Raw genomic sequence first — 18,241 nt, 5'->3', positions numbered from 1 at the left:
TAAGGTGGGGTATCTTTGTGGTGTTCTGTTTAAGGTGGGGTATGTTCAGGGTGGCACAACAGTGCCCCCAGTGTTCAGGTGTGTTATAAAGGTGGCTATATTGTCATAAAGTGGCCTATCATGTTATAATGAAAACTGTGATGTAATTCTAAGGAACGTTTCCTCCTAGGGTGTTGTGGTTTGTAACTGTCTGCAGTATTAATGGCATCATTCAGGTCCTGAGGTCACTTCCTTTGGGATGTCATGATGTCATTTCCTTTTGTCTCTGCTGTCCTTAAACGTTGAATACGAAGTGCTTCAGTCAGGTCCAAGACCCTGAACTAACCACGAGTCCCTTCTGTGTTTTCCTAACAGACTTCAGATGTTGGATCAGAGAAGCTCTTCTTGCCCACGGCATCCAAAGGTAACACCCAAAACCTTCTCACTGTGGCCTTCTGTTCCTCCCATTTACATCTACACTAACATTTACAAATACTGCATTTATCAGGCTCTCTTATCCAGAGCGACACACACAAATGCTTTGTCATTTCCTCATAGATACATCCTAGTATAGTACAGTAGGTCAGAGTCCAAGATACCAATGAACTAGAACACTGTAGAATACAAGGATCAGTGCTGATGACTAGAAGTGTGAAACACATATAAACTCTATAACAGGCAACAATCAGTGTAATAAACAATAAACAAAACCCTACAATAAGTACTAGAGTTTCAGTTAGTCAACATAGGAGCAGGGTCAGTGGTCATTTAAATATTCCACAAATAGACGGGTCTTTAGTCTGTGTTTGAATACTGCAAGAGACAGCTCGCGTGTGGAGGTTCTCTCAGCTCTCTCACGTTCCTGTGGCTGCGCTGAGGTTCTCTGGGACCACAGGGGTCCATTAAAAGTGAGGCTTGGCATGATGTGTCCACAGTGTCCTGGAAACCCACTGTGCACGCCATGAGACGGGCACTACCCGCGCACACAGCTGACACCGTACAACACTTTAGACAGGACCATCCCACATCTCTGCCAGCCCTCTGAGAGGGGTTCGGCTCCCCTCCCCTCGCCTCTGGGAGGGGCTCCGCTCCCCTCACCTCCCCTCTGAGAGGGGCTCCGCTCCCCTCCACTCTGAGAGGGGTTCGCCTCCCCTCCCCTCTGAGAGGGGCTCCGCTCCCCTCCCCTCCGCTCTGAGAGGGGCTCTGCTCCCCTCACATCTTGCTAATCTTAGCTCCTCCTTCCAAACAAAGTTTCTATATGAAACATTTCTGCATTCTTTGAAATAGAAATACTTGCAAATAAGGCGTGTGTGTGTGAGAGACAGACCTTGATGCAGAGGTGTGTGTGTGTGTGTGTGTGTGTGTTGTGTGCGTGTGTGCGCGCGCGTGCGTGCGTGTGTGTGTGTGTTGTGTGTGTGTTGTGTGCGTGCGTGCGCGTGTGTTATGTGTGGTGCAGGTTGCTGGTCTCTGATGCTCCCTGATACCAGTGTCACAGTTTACTCTACAGTTCCACTTCAGAATGTTGGTGACAGACACTGGTCTCAGATCAGCATGAGGTATTTGTGCAGGTTAATGTCGGGGGTGATTTCTGTCTGGCAGCTTTTGTCTGGCATAAGGAGACAGAGAGAGTGAGGAAGACAGGAGAGAGGAAGTGAAAGGAGACTAGCTGAGGGGAAGCGTTTGTGAGCGCTGACTGACTCTGGTTCTGTGGTGCTCGTCTGACTTCCGGGGGTGTCACAGACTTTAGGAACACACAAAGAAAACTAGAACCCAGAAGACAATAAAAATCAATGATGATGATGTTACCATTTTCCGCTCCCAACGCGCACACACACACTCAAAACTGCATGTGGATCTGAGTTTGCACACAGCAGGGGTTGGATGCATTTTCTCTGTAATCTGCTAATGTGAGTGGGATTAGAGAAAGACTTTAAGAATCTCATCAGATTATCTCCCGTTTGTACGCTACACCAGCTGAGAAGAGAGGTCTGCTTGAGGGTGCTGAGATCTCCTCGTGGTGCGGCCCTTTACTTGGAATAATTCTGTTACATGGTGACAGTGCAGTACAAAATGTGTTTTTCCTCTCTCTCTCTCCTGCAGCCGGGCCGGTGTGTGTGCTGGTGTTCTCTGTTCCTGCTGCAGTAGTCCGGCCTGGCCAGGCTGTTTGCTCTGGAATGCTGTGTTCCTTCAGGCTGGGTTGTTTCCCAGGTTACGCCTGTGTCCCATTATGAGATGTCTGCTGGACCAATCTCTGGCATTCAGACTGGTGTGTCCTAGAGGACTACACCACTGAGAAATCCCCCTGACCAAGAAGGGGCGCTCTTCCTATGGCAGTGTGGATTTAATTTTGATGTAACAGTTTGACAGGCAACTCAGTTAGTAGTTAGTGTTGAGTGGTTTGTCCTGAAGTGTGTGTGTGTGTGTTGAGCCGGCTGTGGTTGGTTGAGATCAAGGTCTCGTGGTCTGGCCCGTGTTTCTCTAGGGCAGGTGAGGGTGTTTAACTGTAGTCCTGATTAAATCCAATTTAAGAGCTGAACTCTTCATTTTTCACACAATGGCGCCAAATTGTGGTGAGATTATTAGGTTATTAGATTATTAGATTATTAGGTTATTAGATTATTCAGCCTGATTTAATGTGGCTAATTTTGAGAGACAAATTGGCTGGAATGAAGGTGTCTGATGTCGGTGAATTACGGCGTGCTGTTGCTGTACTGTTGAGCTGTTTTCCCAACAGTGCCTTGTGTATGAATACACATTGTTTAATTAAGTGCAATCACACTTAATTATGATAATGGTTTTCAGTGAGCCATAAATGTTATATTGATTGGTATTGCTGAAGAGTCTGAACTCCTGTAGTGGATTGTGGCGTGCAGCAGGTCAGTCAACTGCTGTGACTCCCCCACCTATACGAGTCTTTCTCAAGACTCCTAACCCCACGGTTTCTGTAGCAGGATTGAAATTCCACTCTTCATAAGAGTTTTTGCCGTTGTGTAAAATGTAAATAACTGTGACAGAATATCTGAACGTGTGTTTGAATGATGACACAATAACAGGGTGTCGAAAGGAAATAATTCACATACATCATTAATGTGTTAAATACACACCTAATACTATGTTAAACACACATCTTGGTGGTGTTCTGAAATGTGTTCAGGGATTCTTTGGCAGCCAGAGGTTTTTTGGTCTTGGTTTTTTTGGTCTCTCTTGTGCGAGTGACCGATGTGTGTGTGCAGTCTGCCAGGAAAGCCCGGTGCATGCTGGGATAGCAGGAAGATTGTGAGGGGAAAAACCATTTATGAAGTGGATTTGTGGTCCGCTAATCCTGATTAATTTTGACCTGTTGCGTTCGTTTTAAAGCACACGTTACTGTACATGCAAAACGACTGAAGGATTATCGGCTTCAGGAGATTAACAGCAGATGGGATTTTAAGCCAGACTTAATAAATTGTTTCCATTAAAGTTACCAGCCCACACACACTGGATTAGGTCTACGGAACAAAGACGAAAGAGGGGGTGTGCGTGTATGTGCATGTGTGTGTGTGTGTGTGTGTGTGTGTGTGTGTGTGTGTGTGTTCTGGTGGGGAATAACACCCATCTGCATAACTCATGGCAACAAAAACAGATAAACTCACCCAGTTAGGACGTGTGTGTAAGCCCCAGCTATCTGACCTTGCGCAGGACAGGATTAGACACCTCTCTTCCAGGTCCTTCTCTGGTGCTTCCAGGCCGGTTTTTCGCGGCAGCGCTATTGCAAGCAATTTCCCTGGAGACTGGCCAAGACTGGGGGAGGGCGTGGCAGTAGGTCTGCTCTCTGGGCGCTCATTATGTGCTACACTGCTCAGGGTCTCTGTGTCGAATCGCTAATCAACCTCTCTGTCTGCAGTGCCTCTGAGTGCCCTTTACTCCTGCCTGCTATTTGCTGCATGTCAATAAAAGTCTTTACTCTGCCCCTCCTCCACCGAGGAGACCCTCGCATGCACGTTCACACACGCACGTACGCGTATACACACACCTCCCCCGGAAGGGTGCAAAGCAGGGGGAGGCGTGGTTTTGGGGGCAGGGCGTTTGCATGCAAGCCGAGGCCGCCTTCGGTAAGGTCGTTGCCCGTGTGCACCTGACCTTTGCCCCTGTGTTCCTGGAGCCCCTGAGGGGACTCATGAGCGGAGTTTGACCTTTCAACTGGCTAATCGGCTTTGCGGCTGTCGGGGTGTGGGGGGGCCAAGCGATGGGCAGGGCTGTTCCAGCCTCCCAGCTCCTAATGAAGTGGTGCATGCTGGGAGTCCCTGTAGCACAGTTTAGCGGCACGGTCAGGTGGCTTGCTCGTCTTGCAGAACATTATGGGTCGTTGTTTGTATTTGCACATCTGGCCGTGTCTTTCTGTTAGATGTCCATTCTTGCCCACACATGTCTGTCTGTCACACGCACGCACATACACATACACAGGAACGTGCACACGTACCTTTTTGGATACCTTTTCCCGCTAAAGCCTGTTTGTTTATTGATTTAATTGGAATCTTTTCAGCGGGTAAAGACGCCCTCCGAGAGCTGGAAGTTCACGAGCATAAGTCACCGGCACACAGCACCCGCCCTCCGCCATGAAAGAATAACACACTTTCTCTTCATTATCCCTCCATTAGAATTTATGTGTGTGTGTGCGTCTGTGGTTATTGATGGCACTAACTGTTTGTATATTCCTGCCTGTAAGGAGACTGGTAGCGTCGTTGAGATTAATTGGGTTTAATAATTAATTGAGCCGTTACTGACACAGATCTCTTTAGATAGAAGACAGGAAGCAGCTTCAGGGAGAGAGAAAGCAATCACACCGACACGTCCAGACAAACACCAGACAAACACCAACCCGTCCTGACAAACACCAGCCCATCCTACTCCGCCGCACCAGACGATTATAGTCGATTGATTATATAGTTATTGATTATATAGTTATTTAGTCAATTACAGTGGAGGAAATGTGATGTCTCTCCCAGTTCCAGCGGTGGTGTTTTAATGGGTCAGTCTGGTTGTAGGGACCCTCAGCTCCTGTGTTTACTGGTTTCTGTCTTTACCACCAGCTGAATTGTCTCTAAGTGCTGTGCATTAAAGTCTACGGCACATGAAACATTGATGAGCACGTCATTTACACATGGTCTCAGACTGAAGGCGGTGTAGGGGATTTGTGGGAGGTGTAGTTTTTTGCTAAGGAGAGACACCAGGGGGCAGCCCCACAGGCGGGGGTCCCTGGAGGCAGGCTGGGTTCTCGTTGGGTGATGGGCAGGTGTTTGGGCAAACAGGAGTCCCAGCTCCTGAGGTCTGTTTCTCTGTCCTCTGTAATCTGTCTGGTGTAACCATCAGCCTAGCAACAACAGCCAAGACATCATTTCACTTTTCCTTTTTGCCAGTAAGAATGTGGAGAATTTTGCAGTTGTTGTTTTTTCAATCTGCGTGGCCATGTCCACCTTTCTCTGGATGCGCTCTTGGTCCCGCTCTGCCTGATTAAATCAATGTCAGTATGGGATATTTAGTCTTGGGTCTATTATTCCAGAGGTGGAGGTTATGCACGCTGGGGAAGGCAGAAGGTGGAGCTACACCCAAACATGCAGTTTGGCTAAAGTGGCTGGCAGGCCAAGATCCAGGCTAGATGGATATTGCAAACACGGGCTAAGCATGTTGGGATCAGTTCACACAGCCGCGGGAAGGTGGATGGCGTTCCATAACCAAGGACAGGCTACACACCACAGATCATAATCACCATAGAACCTCCTGTGGCGCTGCACTTGAGCCACTCTGTCTGGGGTGCCTGTAGTCATTAACGACATTGTTGGCCACCACATACATCTGTTCAAACACCTTCATACTGACACAGGTAACGTCATACCCGTTCTCCTGTAGTTCTCCTGTAGTTCCCCGGTAGTTCTTCAGTGGTTTTGTAGTTCTCCAGTAGTTCTCTGCTAACTTCAGTGTGGGCGTTGACCTCCTGCTTTTTGGCGTGTGCACTTACGTCTTTAGTGGAGCGCCATGATTGTCAGTGAGCGCGCGTCACGCCTTTGTGATCCACTAAGGATTTGGAAGGCGCTCAGACAAACATCCTCTAAAACATGAGCACTGGTTCAGCCGCATGCCGAGCTGAGGCTAGCGTTAGCGTCCGCGCGCTATCTGTGCTACCAGGCTGCCCTGACATTAGCGCCCTCTCCCCTTATTCCCACAGTAGTTCTGCTGTGCGGCTAAGCTAATTAGCCCTGCCATCAGCACCGGCACAGGGAGACGTGCCATTCTGAGACGGAGCTTGTGCTTGCCGTGCGTATGTTGCATTAATCGCTCCGTGTTATGCTAAGACACACACTAACGCGGCTCGGTTGGAGGTGGGAGGAAAACCCAGAGCGTCCGTGTGGTCCGTTCCTTACTTAACCAGGCATCTGTTCTGCTGTTGTTCCTGGCACCCAGTGAATTCCCCCTGTTGCCGAGCGTGGGACGGCCCTCTTAACAGCCCGGGTCTCCAATGGCCCCATTCAGTGCCGAGTGGCTGTTATTTTAGCACCATTCTGGAGAGCAGGGGGAGAACTTGACACTGAGCCCCAGCAACGCTTGCCCTCGCTGGGGAGAGACCGGATGAGAGGGCCCCCGGAGTGGATCTCACCTGTGGAGAGCTGTGGAGGGTTGTTTTTGAGGAGACGACCTCAGTGACTCTCTTACCTGTGAACATGTGAGGGGTCTGAAGGCTGGAACTGATGCCAGTGTGGAAAATCAGAACTGATACGGAGCGAATAACATTAATGCCTCTTTGGTACGGATACACACAGACGTCACGCTAATTCAGTCTTCCTGTAGGACTCCATGTTCTTTGTGGTTGTTTAGCAGAATACACAGCACAGCTAACACTGAGCTCTCGGCAAAAGAAAACAACAGGATGGAGGATATGGTGTGAGGAGGTAAACACAAGAGGTTTGTGTGTGTGTGTGCGATTGTGTGTAACTGGCAGTAATGGGATGAGCATTAAAAAGCCCAGTAGTTCCATCAGTGAGAGACGTGGTGTCACGGAGCTGGTAAGATTGTCAGTAAAGGGGCAGGACTTTCCCCTGCTAGAGCCAGGTGTGCAGCACAGGTTCAGAGATGTACAGGGACAGGCTGTTTCCAGTGCTGATTCCAGTGATGTTGACATCCAGGGTTTGTTAGCAGCTTTTGTTCTACAATAAAGAAGCAAAATCTGGACTCCAAACACGTCTTGGTACGAAAATGAGGGACAGAAATCTTTGCTTTGGCTCAGTCCGGTTGATACTGATCGCATATTGGTACCGGATGTTGGTACCCAACCCTACCGATAGCTTCTGTTTTCAGAGTGCTAGGCAGGCCCAGTGAGTGACTGGGGGGTACTATCTTTAGACATCAGGCCTTTACTGTGAGAGGTTTGAAGGCGTCTGCGTGTTAGGTTAAACGTAGCTAATATGAGCGGTCTCGTCTTCTCTTAGCTGCTGCTAAGTGGCCTTTTAAGGGTAGTAGATGAACAGAATAGACCTTTTGTGTGTGCGCTTCTCTGTGCGTGCTTCTCTGTACGTGTGTGTGGATCATTGTGTCTGTATGAAGTGACAAGCAAGTCTCTCTGTGTGTGTGTGTGTGTGTGTGTGTGTGTGTGTGTGTGTGAGAGAGAGCTGTTAGAAGAAATTAAAACTGACGTGTGTGTTTGAGGAGGTCGTTCTGAGCTGTTGCCTAGGTCAGATTTGCACCTCCATCTCGTTAAGATGTCTCCCTGTCTCACTCTCTCTCTACCCACCTGACCGTGACCAGTACAGAGGAGGAGAAATCTTCAGCCCTTCTCTCAATACTGCACAGGCACACAAAAATTGACATCGGTAGTCTGGCTGAAACTTGATCGTAGATCAGACCGTCTCGGTCTATTAAAGGCCCCCAGTCAGAGCATGAGTCTTCTGCTTTTGCTCAGGTTCCTACCACTGATCTCTGATCAGTCCCTCTGCTCTTTTGTAGTAACTCCTGTTGGGTGGGTGGGTGGGTGGGTGTGTGAATGAGGCTGCTGTGACTGTTTTCAAAACCGATATTTCCAAACAGCCTTGTCCCGTGGTGTCCCGTGGTGTCCTTCCCGTGTCTGAGGGCTTGTCGGCGTCTGTTCTCTAAGCTGTTCTAACTCTACACAACAGCACATGCTAAGCTATTGTAAACATGTGGGCGTTGGGCCTTGGGATTGTCATATGGACAGCAGTTTAGCTCCGATTGTTCTCCTCCACACACACACACACACACACACACACACACAGCTATGGTTTTGTCTCTACGTGGTCCGTTAACTCCAAACTTTGGAAAAACTTCCTCTACAAATGCTGTTTTCATTCCATTATCTGGGCGTGTAGAGATATTAGTGTAGCTGTAAATTCTCTGTCCTTCTTCCTGCTATGCGGCTCAGCGAATGAATGGCAGCTCCGGCTTTGGAGTCTCCTCACACGTTCACAGCTCTGAACGGAAATATTTTCACCTGTGCTGCAGCCGGTGTTGGAGGCGGTGCCCATGCAGCACTGGGAGGCGGGACGCTCTGTGCTCAGTGTCCAATCATATTTGGCCAGCATCAATGAAGGATTTCATTGGCTGCGGTGGACAGGGAGCTTTAGAGCTGACCAAGGCCTCTGGAAAATGCTGAGATGTGTTGAAGTCTAGAGCTAAACCAGTAGAGCATGATGTACGTCACCTGGACGATGACACTCATCAAATGTCGGCCGTGTGTGTGTGTGTGTGTGTGTGTGTGTGTGTGTGTGTACACGTGTTGGTCTAGTCCTGGAACAGTCCGTATTCATCCCAGTGTGTTTACCCTGAAGCACTTTGGTGAGTAACAGTTGACGGAACATGAGACGACTGAAAATATTTACCGTCTTCACACTGGTGCACGTGAATGGCCAACCAGAACGACAGAGAGACAAAGATTGACACACACACACAGAGAGGGAGGGGGAGAGAGAGAGGGAGAGAGGGAGGGAGAGGGAGAGAGGGAGGGAGAGGGAGGGAGAGGGAGAGAGGGAGGGAGAGGGAGAGAGGGAGGGAGGGAGAGGGAGAGAGAGAGAGAGAGAGAGAGAGAGAGAGAGAGAGAGAGAGGGAGGGGGAGGTGTATAAGGGTATAAGGCCTCTTTCAGTTCCTGGTCTCTGCGACATGCCTCCCTTTCATCGGTTCCTCCAGCCCCTGAATTTAATCAGCCGTGTGCTGAGAGATCGTCTTCTGTGCACTCACCACAGGGTCTCCTCACCCTCCTCCACCCACTGGCCACGTTACACCACCTTTTATTTACATTCCACCTCAGCAAACGCCACCTGAACCAGCCGTTTTGGGTCATTTTTGTCCTATTTTATCTATCTATCTATCTCTCTATCTCTCTATCTCTCTCTCTCTCTCTCTCTCTCTCTCTCTCTCTCTCTCTCTCTCTCTCTCTCTCCCTCCCTCACCCACTCTCCATCTCTCTCTCTCTCTCTCTCTCCCTGGCTGTGCTAATAGAGGATGCTTTCCTGCCGTGGAGCAGAAAGCCATTGTTAAGTGTGTAAGGGAATATGGAACCAGATAAAGCTGCCCTGCTGGGCTGGAATTCTGGGCCATGCTGGGTGTCTGTGCTGTCCTGCTGAGACAGACTGACGTCCCGCTGACGGAGGGATGTAAGGGGAGAGACAGGCATGACGTTTCCAGACTTTTCTTTTGTGTCCACTCTATTTCTGCAGCTGTAGTTCCCTCCCTTGACCCCTTGACCTCTGAGGTGGAGCTTATGAACCCCAGCTGATGTGGAGGTGCGTATTGGAGGATTACGAACACGAAACACCCAGGACCTGGTTTATGTTTGGCTGCAGTGAAACCAGATCCAACGAGGTGTGTGTGTGTGTGTGTGTGTGTGTGTGTGTGTGTGTGTGTGTGTGTGTGTGTGTGTGTGTGTGTGTGTGTGTGTGTGAGAGAGAGACACGGCGGCCCTGGTGGTTATTAGAGCTGACAGCCGTTGTCTCCAGTCATCTCCGTAATTGCAGCTCTATGTTTCTCCTTTAATCTTCCTGGACAGCTGCTGTTGGGCAGGTCATTAATGAAACGATAAACCACACGTCCCTGCCCACGCCCACCCCCCACCCCACCCACGCCAAGTTCACTGCATCCTGATGGAGGAAAGAAGGTGCTGGTGGTGCTGTTTGGGGGGGGAGGGGTCTGTCAGGGGTCAGGGAGACTCAGGGTCACATTCAGGTTGCTGGGTAACACTATTTGTTCTGTTTAAACATTAGTGAATATGGTCTATAATAATATGGTCTATAATAATGTGGTCTATAATATGGTATGTAATAATATGGTCTATAATATGGTATGTAATAATGTGGTCTATAATATGGTATGTAATAATGTGGTCTATAATATGGTCTGTAATGGTAAGGTCTGTAATATGGTCTATAATAATATGGTCTATAATAATGTGGTCTATAATAATGTGGTCTATAATATGGTATGTAATAATATGGTCTATAATATGGTATGTAATAATGTGGTCTATAATATGGTCTGTAATAATGTGGTCTATAATATGGTCTGTAATGGTAAGGTCTGTAATATGGTCTATAATAATATGGTCTATAATAATATGGTATGTAATAATATGGTCTATAATATGGTATGTAATAATATGGTATGTAATAATATGGTCTATAATATGGCAGTAGTTGGGGGGGTATTTGGGAGTGATGCGGAGTGCTGTCATAGTTCAACACTTTTCTTCATGTGTGGTCCTGACACACTTGCCAAGGTAATCCTTTCTACAGAAACATTCTCATGATGTAGACACACACACATGCATGGATGTTTGTGTGTGTGTGGGTGGGTGTTTGTAGGTTCTGTGTGTGGCAGTATCTTCTGGTGGTTTTATAGGATTCCCATGGCATTTGCATGGCTGCAGTTTTTACCGTGTTACAGGTGTACCAATCACAACACACCCAGACTGCGTTTACAGCAGCTGGCGTAAAGGGGCAGGACAGAGGGCATCCCTGGCGGAGGACACTGGTGTCCCTGGGTGTCCCTGGGTGTCCCTGGGTGCAGTGGGAGATCTGATGATTGGTTAGGATACAAGGCAGCACTTAAGCTGTGCTCTCATCGTATAAGTGGCAGTTCCGCTTACAAAGGAAACCAGAGCCGTGTGTCTACACTTTCATCATAGAAGAGGTGTGTGTGTGTGTGTGTGTGTGTGTGTGTGTGTGTGCATGTGCGTGCGTGCGTGCGTGTGTGTGTGTGTGTGTGTGTGTGCGTGTGTGTGTGTGTTAGAAAGTGCAGGGCCAGAGTCCAGATGTTTCAGGCAGACGTCTAAGTATGAAACAAGGTCAGAGGTCAAGGATATCATGGCGGGACAGCTGTGTGGTGGCAATAGGGTCATCCCACTCCTTCTGGAACCATCCGTCATTGGCTTGTCCCTGCATAGCCGTCTGTGGATCATTCCACAGTAGAATGTGTACATGGCAGAATCCCAGGAGAGCTCGTACCACAAGAGAGAAAGTAGGGGTGTGTGGGTGGGGTGGGGGTTTGGTCACGAGTCATCTGCTCAACAGTGCTGCCTACATACCCCAAGGGAGCATCAGCCTCTCTTCAGAGTGACCTTTGACCTCCCCAGAGAGTTCAACATTCTTTGCGAGTCTCCTAGCACTTGCGCGTTTTGTCTTGGTGTTGAGTTTGAGTTGCAACTTCTGCACTCTTCCTAGACTATAAAGGTGTGTCCTCCTGTCTGTATCCTGACACCCGAGGGCACTGTGGAAATGGCGCCCCCTGTGAGAGTGGTGTTGAGAAGCTAAGCACAAAGGCTTTTATTGGTTATTACTGTAAAAACCTCAGCATGTCAAAAGAACAAACCAAAACAAAACAAACCGCCTCCTTCATGGCAAGTGTTGGCAGGCGTGTTGACGTGTTTCCTCCCTGAAGGATTTGTGGCTCTGTTGCATTTGTAAGCTTTTCTCTTCGCTGTCTATTCGGAGCGATTGCGAAGCACATTCCGTGACGTGCCAGGCAACTCCGTGCAGGTGGAAGTTTGACGTGTTGGAAGCAAATCTTTGAAACCCGAGCAGTCTAGTGAGAGATCGGGTCAGTGGCATTAATGCCGCTGTGTTCCGGAAGATTCTGGCCTGTCCTCACAGATGGACACCGTCAGCTCACGTATGAGTCTCGGTACATTTGGAAATTTGCTGATCTGAAGATAAACTGTTGTTTCGTTTTCCTGGCGTTTAGCGAGGTGGCTTTAAATTGTATTCAGGCAATACAGCGTTTCATAATCAAGGCTGAGTGTGTAACAGACTGCAGACAGACTTTGATCGCTGGCCAGCAAACTGCTTCAGTTCAGCAGAAATTTGAACTCCGATTTTGATATATTTTATTGTCTGATTTTCATGCGACAGTGTAGCGAGTGGGCTGCAGCAGAGTTGATATTCAGGGTGAAGGTTTGGTCCGCTGCTCCCTGACGCATCTCCCGCACAAATGATGCTGGGGGTGGTGCAAGCTGTGCGAGGCGACTGATCGCTACGGCAACAGACGTGTGGATGCAGGCTGTTTTTAATGAGCAAGAAGCTGTGTGTGTGTGTGTGTGTGTGTCTTGCTGTCTCCTAGCTGTGTCATTATGCCCTATTAGAATCACCATTAAGACGGGCACACACACACCACCCACTGTGCCCAGTGTGTCTGTGGACGGCAGTCGCGGTCAGCCCGCGCGGTAGTGCCATCCTCCACGCCAGCATGCCCGGGAGCCTTGTTTCCAAGGCAACGTCAGTGACGGACGACATTTAGAATGAGAAATATTTTCCTTCTCACGCTTTGGCGTTGAATGGGGAGGGGTGGGTGTGGGGTGGGTGATAGACAGGGTTATCTACCACAGCATCTGCTCACAGCGTGCTTTCACACTGATCTCACATCAGCCATTCAGGGAGAAATGGCACAGCTGATGTGGCCCCATGTGCCCGTTTCAGAGGTATCGTCCTTTCTGTTCAAAATACCAAAGAGAAAAGGGCAGAGAATTCAGGCTTTTGTCACCCTGTTACTGGTGTGGACGTCCATGAGTGACTAAAGGGGTTTAATATTTCATCAGAGGGTGGAGGAGAGGGGAGGAGGGGAACGCGTGGAGGAGCTTTTATCGTTGGGGTTGTAGTGGGGTATCTGAGGTTGTAGTAGAGTGTCTGAGGTTGTAGTGGGGTATCTGAGGTTGTAGTAGAGTGTCTGGTGTTGTAGTGGGGTATCTGAGGTTGTAGTAGAGTGTCTGGTGTTGTAGTGGGGTATCTGAGGTTGTAGTAGAGTGTCTGGTGTTGTAGTGGGGTGTCTGGTGTCCGAGGTTGTAGTGGACTGTCCGAGGTTCTAGTGGGGTAACTGAGGTTGTAGTAGAGTGTCTGAGGTTGTAGTGGGGTAACTGAGGTTGTAGTGGGGTAACTGAGGTTGTAGTGGGGTGTCTGGTGTTGTAGTGGGGTGTCTGGTGTTGTAGTGGGGTATCTGGTGTTGTAGTGGGGTATCTGAGGTTGCAGTGGGGTGTCTGGTGTTGTAGTGGGGTATCTGAGGTTGTAGTAGAGTGTCTGGTGTTGTAGTGGGGTAACTGAGGTTGTAGTAGAGTGTCTGGTGTTGTAGTGGGGTAACTGAGGTTGTAGTAGAGTGTCTGGTGTTGTAGTGGGGTATCTGAGGTTGCAGTGGGGTGTCTGGTGTTGTAGTGGGGTATCTGAGGTTGTAGTAGAGTGTCTGGTGTCTGAGGTTGTAGTGGGGTAACTGAGGTTGTAGTGGGGTAACTGAGGTTATAGTGGGCTACACAAAGTGAACACACTGTCTGTCCCATTTTTCCTGTCTCTTGTGTTTTATTTCACTACATTGTCCTTTAAATGTTTTGTTTTCCATTTCCAAATCTGTCAAGCTGGAGTTTGTTTGTTTGTTTGTTTGTTTGTTTCTTCTTGCAGTCTGATATATTTTGTATAAAATATTTCTTATTTCCATTTGGAAACTGAATATTTGACTAATTTATGTGAACACATGGGTGCTTGTGGGTTTTTCTAGAGCAGGTAACTGGAGTCCTCGCCAGTCCCGCTCTGTGACCCCGCACGGAGTGACAGCACCTCACAAACCTCCTTGTGCTCTGTGGAGCCCAGCAGAGTTTTGTAACAGGGGTAGAGTGTCCATTTAACATGTTTCAGAGATGGCTGAGAGGGCTGGAGAGAGAAAAAGAGAATGAGCAGAAAAAGGCGCGAGTGCAGACAGGAGGCTCGTGAAGGGCAGAGGAGGCTCTGCAGCTCCTTTACACAGGACAATTGAAACATAATTATTTCATGGCAGATTGTGTGCGCAGTAAATCTGCGTTTAACTTTAATTAGCTGTGATTTATTCATTCTGACTGGCTTGCTCGCAGAAATTGGATCATCTGATTATACTCAAGCATGACAAAGACCTGATTAAACACTTCATAAAACCCGCAGAGGGAAAGAGAGAGAGAGAGGAGAGAGAGAAAGAGAGAGGGAGTGAGACATCCCTATACACTCTATCCCTGCACACTCTGATATCCCTGTACACTCTCTGCACACTCTGATATCCCTGTACACTCTGCACACTCTGATATCCCTGTATACTCTCTGCACACTCTGATATCCCTGTACACTCTCTGCACACTCTGATATCCCTGTACTCTCCTTGTACACTCTGATATCCTTATACACTCTCTGTACACTCTGACATTTGGGTTTGGTTGGGTTCATATTCTCAGACTCTGCCCTCTTGTGTAGAGAACAGCATCATCTGGCATCAGTTCAGTCTGGCCTCACCGTTGCTCTCTCTCTCTCTCTCTCTCTCTCTCTCTCTCTCTCTCTCTCTCTCTCTCTCTCTCTCTCTCTCTCTCTCTCTCTCTCTCTCTCTCTCTCTCTCTCTCTCTCTCTCTCTCTCTCTCTCTCTCTCTCTCTCTCTCTCTCTCTCTCTCTCTCAGGTGTGACGTCGAATGAGAGTCTCGACTCAAAGCTCTGCACTCCTGCTAAAGTCTCTGGTCTCCAGCGCAGTCAGGAACAGAGTAACAGTGTTTCCTTCGCCCTACCCATCCCGAGCCCCACCCCTGCATCGGCCCCTACGGGGTCTCCTGCCCCTGCTGCCACGGCAGCCCCCCCCCCCAGGCCACGCCCCAACTCTCCAACCCCACTCAGCATCAAGAAGGAAGCTGCACCCCCTAACCCCACCCCTCCCCTCCTAAGGAACCCATCACATCCACAGGAGCGCAGAGTCCCGCCCCCGAGCCACCACAGTCGACCAATCATCAGTCATCATCATCCATTGCCATACAGCCTTCACGACATCAGGTAAGCAGCTTTTCCGTTCACTCGCGTATCTGGAGAACAGGGAGTTCCTTAAAAATCTAGGCTCACATGGCAAGATGTGCTGAAGATTATTATTAGTATTAAAGCTGCACTCTGAATATATTTGTCCATTTTACTAGACGCAGTATAAAAAACATTACATATTGGTCCTGGTGTGACAGTTGATTTATTTACACGTTAAATCTATACCCGAGTCTAATTTTCTTCTCTCGCCCGTCATTTTGTCCTGCAGCAATAGCCCCGCCTCCCTCCCGCCCAAGCACCGCCTCCCCCCCTCCCCCCACCACCTCAGTGGCCTGCCCTCGCCAGGTCCCGCCCTCCCTCTGTCCGTGGCTGGGCTCTCCTCTCCTCACTGCTCCCTGCGTCCCCTGTCTCACCCTTCACGCCACCCGGCCATGTTCGCCACCCCTGCCACGCTGCCCCCCCCTGCCACGCTGCCTCCCAACAGCCTGGTGGTACCAGGACACCCAGCTGCTACGCCCTACCCAGGTAAGAGCGCCGTGGGGTCGCGGCGCGGGGTCGGCGTCGCCAGCCAGTGACCCGTGTTATAGTTTGATGTAAAAATCAGCCCATTCCATCTAACAGTAGTCAGCCACCCAACAGGAAGTCCTGTAATCGAAGTTCTCATTTGTGTATCATGGCCTCAGCCGTACTGCGGAGGTCAGTGTTCTGTAACAGCGCACCGGCCATCGTCACCGTCGTGGTGTTATTGAGCCGAGTGAATTAGCCGTTAAACACAGTGATTAGGTTGTTGCTATTCAGGAAGTGTCAACGGAATCAAATTAACTCCTTACTGGCTCTGGGGGAGCGCTCCCTCCCCAAACACTCGTGGGGAATTTAATCAAGATTAAAAATGGCTAAATGGAGAACAAACACAGCTAACCAGAAAGCAGAAAACATGAGTGTTAGAAGGTGTTTGATCAGTGATGCACACACAATAATGTGATGGTGTTGGGTGGTTTGGTTTGGTTTGGTTTGGTTTTATTTTATTGTTAGTTTGTTTACAATTTTAGTAATATTTCCTGATAACACACAAGCCCTTGGTGTCTGTCCTGTTTTCAGCAAAGTGAAACAAAATTAGTGAAATTTAGCAGTTCTGTCCATAATTATTCCTGTGGAATAACGCTCCTCTAATCTTATATAATCTGGTAAGAAAAGAGTGTAATATCAGTTCTGTTTTATTGTTAATATCCAATCCTTTTAAAGATGGACCAAATTTGAAATGTAAATGTTAAAGTAATAACTCGTATAGAAATTACGTCAGGCTCCGTCTGCTGTTCGCCATTCTCTGGTAAGTAAATCTTGTTTGTGAACCACCCAGATAAAAATGTTACATTTATGTTTAAAACTCACCATTTAAGGTGCTTCCCTGAAAAAGACAAAAGAGCAAATGTATGACTAAAATAAGGAATATGAGGTGTTTTTGTTTGATTTTCTCTGCCACTGTGTAACGCTGGTAGCTTTATTCTTTATTCTGAAGTATCTTTTAAATGTACCTTTACCTTTTTGGTAAAGGTTGTCCCAAAGTTATTCAAAAAGTGTTCAAAAAACCTGTCTGCTCTTCTGAATTCTAGATATGATTATTTAATATTTAGACAGATGTTAACCCTGATTTTAAGAGAATTTTAATATTATCCGTATAGACTGAAGTTGTGTGTGTAAGCAGGAAGACATGGAGGTTAGGGAGGTTGTGTGTGTTTTCTGCTGAGGTGACTCTTGGTTCTCTCTTGTCTTCAGATACCAGCCTGTTGATATCATTCAACCAACCAATCATGTATTGCCAGCCTCATTCGGGGATTCTGATTGGCACATTGTCACAGGCAACTCTCTTACCGCCACCAATGAGTCCTCACGTAGAAAACCCTCACAGCTTGAGTTGGAGAAACAGAGAGAGCCAGGTGATTATTCTCTTTCTTCTCTTTCCGCTGTTGTGAAAACTCACTGGCCGCCCGTGCCTTTTGTTTTTCTTCCTATGCCCCACCCCCATATGCCCCGCCCCCTGTATGCCCCACCCTCTCCATTTCCCCCCTCCCTTCCGCTCTCCTCTCTTGCAGAGCATGACCTTCTCCGGCAGGAGCTGAACAACCGGTTCCTGGTTCAGAGTTCGGAGCGAGGTCGGGGGTCGGCGCCGGGGGCGACCGGCTCGCCGATGGCTCCCATGTCCCTGCTGAGGGCAGAGTTTCACCAACACCAGCACACGCACCAGCACACGCACCAGCACACCTTCACGCCTTTCCCCGCAGGCCTGCCCCCGGGCAGCCTGATTGGTCCGTCCCCGGCACCGCCCCTGGTGCGTACCGCAGCCAGAAATGTGAGGCTAAGTAAAATAAACAGAAAAACAAACAAACAAACAGATCAGGCAGAGCCCGTGAAAATGCCACACCCCTGCAGGGGGAGGAGTTACATGACCGTTAATTAGTTTTTACTAATTAATTAATTAATGACCTGGACTTATGAAGGGTCCTCTGGGTCAGCACTGATCCAGTACCTCATGTCTCCCGCAGGTGTTTAGTACAGTTCTCATATAAAGACACGCCCCCCCGCCCCCCAAACCATAAACAGTGCCGTATCATGTCATGCCATATCATGTATCTGACTGTTATAATGTCAGTGTACCTAGATGAAAACACCAGACCAACTTTAGTGCTTATGTATGACTCTTAATGAGTATGACTCTTAACGAGTCAAACCCCCCCCCCCCCCGGGTCCAGGATGGAGGGAGGGTCCCTGCTCGTGAGGTCATGGTCGTGGGGTCACGGTCAAGAGATGAATGGCCTGACGTCAGTAGAGCTCGTTGGGATAATGGCTCCCACATGCCGAGAGGCCATTAGGAACACTGGTAGCTCATGTTCAGAAAATCAAGATCTCCAGAGTCCCGATAAATCAGTGAGGCATGGGAGGGGCACGCGACTGCGGTAACGGTCACACGAACGGGGTGTGTGCTGGGTTTAGC

The 18,241-nt window shown here is 48.7% G+C and overlaps 1 protein-coding gene across 21 annotated transcripts in view; it reads left to right on the top strand.

The window, feature by feature from the left end:
- Positions 1–18,241, top strand: part of fbrsl1 (fibrosin-like 1) — a 211,314-nt gene that overhangs the window by 183,191 nt on the left and 9,882 nt on the right. For 13 of the 21 annotated variants that reach the window (XM_035530314.2, XM_081714884.1, XM_035530303.2 and 10 more), the window contains 4 exons: positions 355–403; positions 14,907–15,270; positions 15,521–15,777; positions 17,343–17,599. In XM_035530314.2, the coding sequence (XP_035386207.1) occupies positions 355–403; positions 14,907–15,270; positions 15,521–15,777; positions 17,343–17,599 (927 nt within the window). Of the gene's footprint in view, positions 1–354; positions 404–14,906; positions 15,271–15,520; positions 15,778–17,025; positions 17,187–17,342; positions 17,600–18,241 lie in introns of all 21 variants that reach the window. The other 8 variants (XM_081714885.1, XM_035530315.2, XM_035530310.2 and 5 more) reach the window with 2 other exon arrangements.

This window comes from Electrophorus electricus, chromosome 5, assembly GCF_041902795.1.
Source record: "Electrophorus electricus isolate QZ-2024a chromosome 5, ASM4190279v1, whole genome shotgun sequence".
In the NCBI taxonomy this organism is placed as follows: domain Eukaryota; kingdom Metazoa; phylum Chordata; class Actinopteri; order Gymnotiformes; family Gymnotidae; genus Electrophorus; species Electrophorus electricus.
Note: the sequence above shows the minus strand (reverse complement) of the source record. Positions and strands in the feature narration are given on the sequence as shown.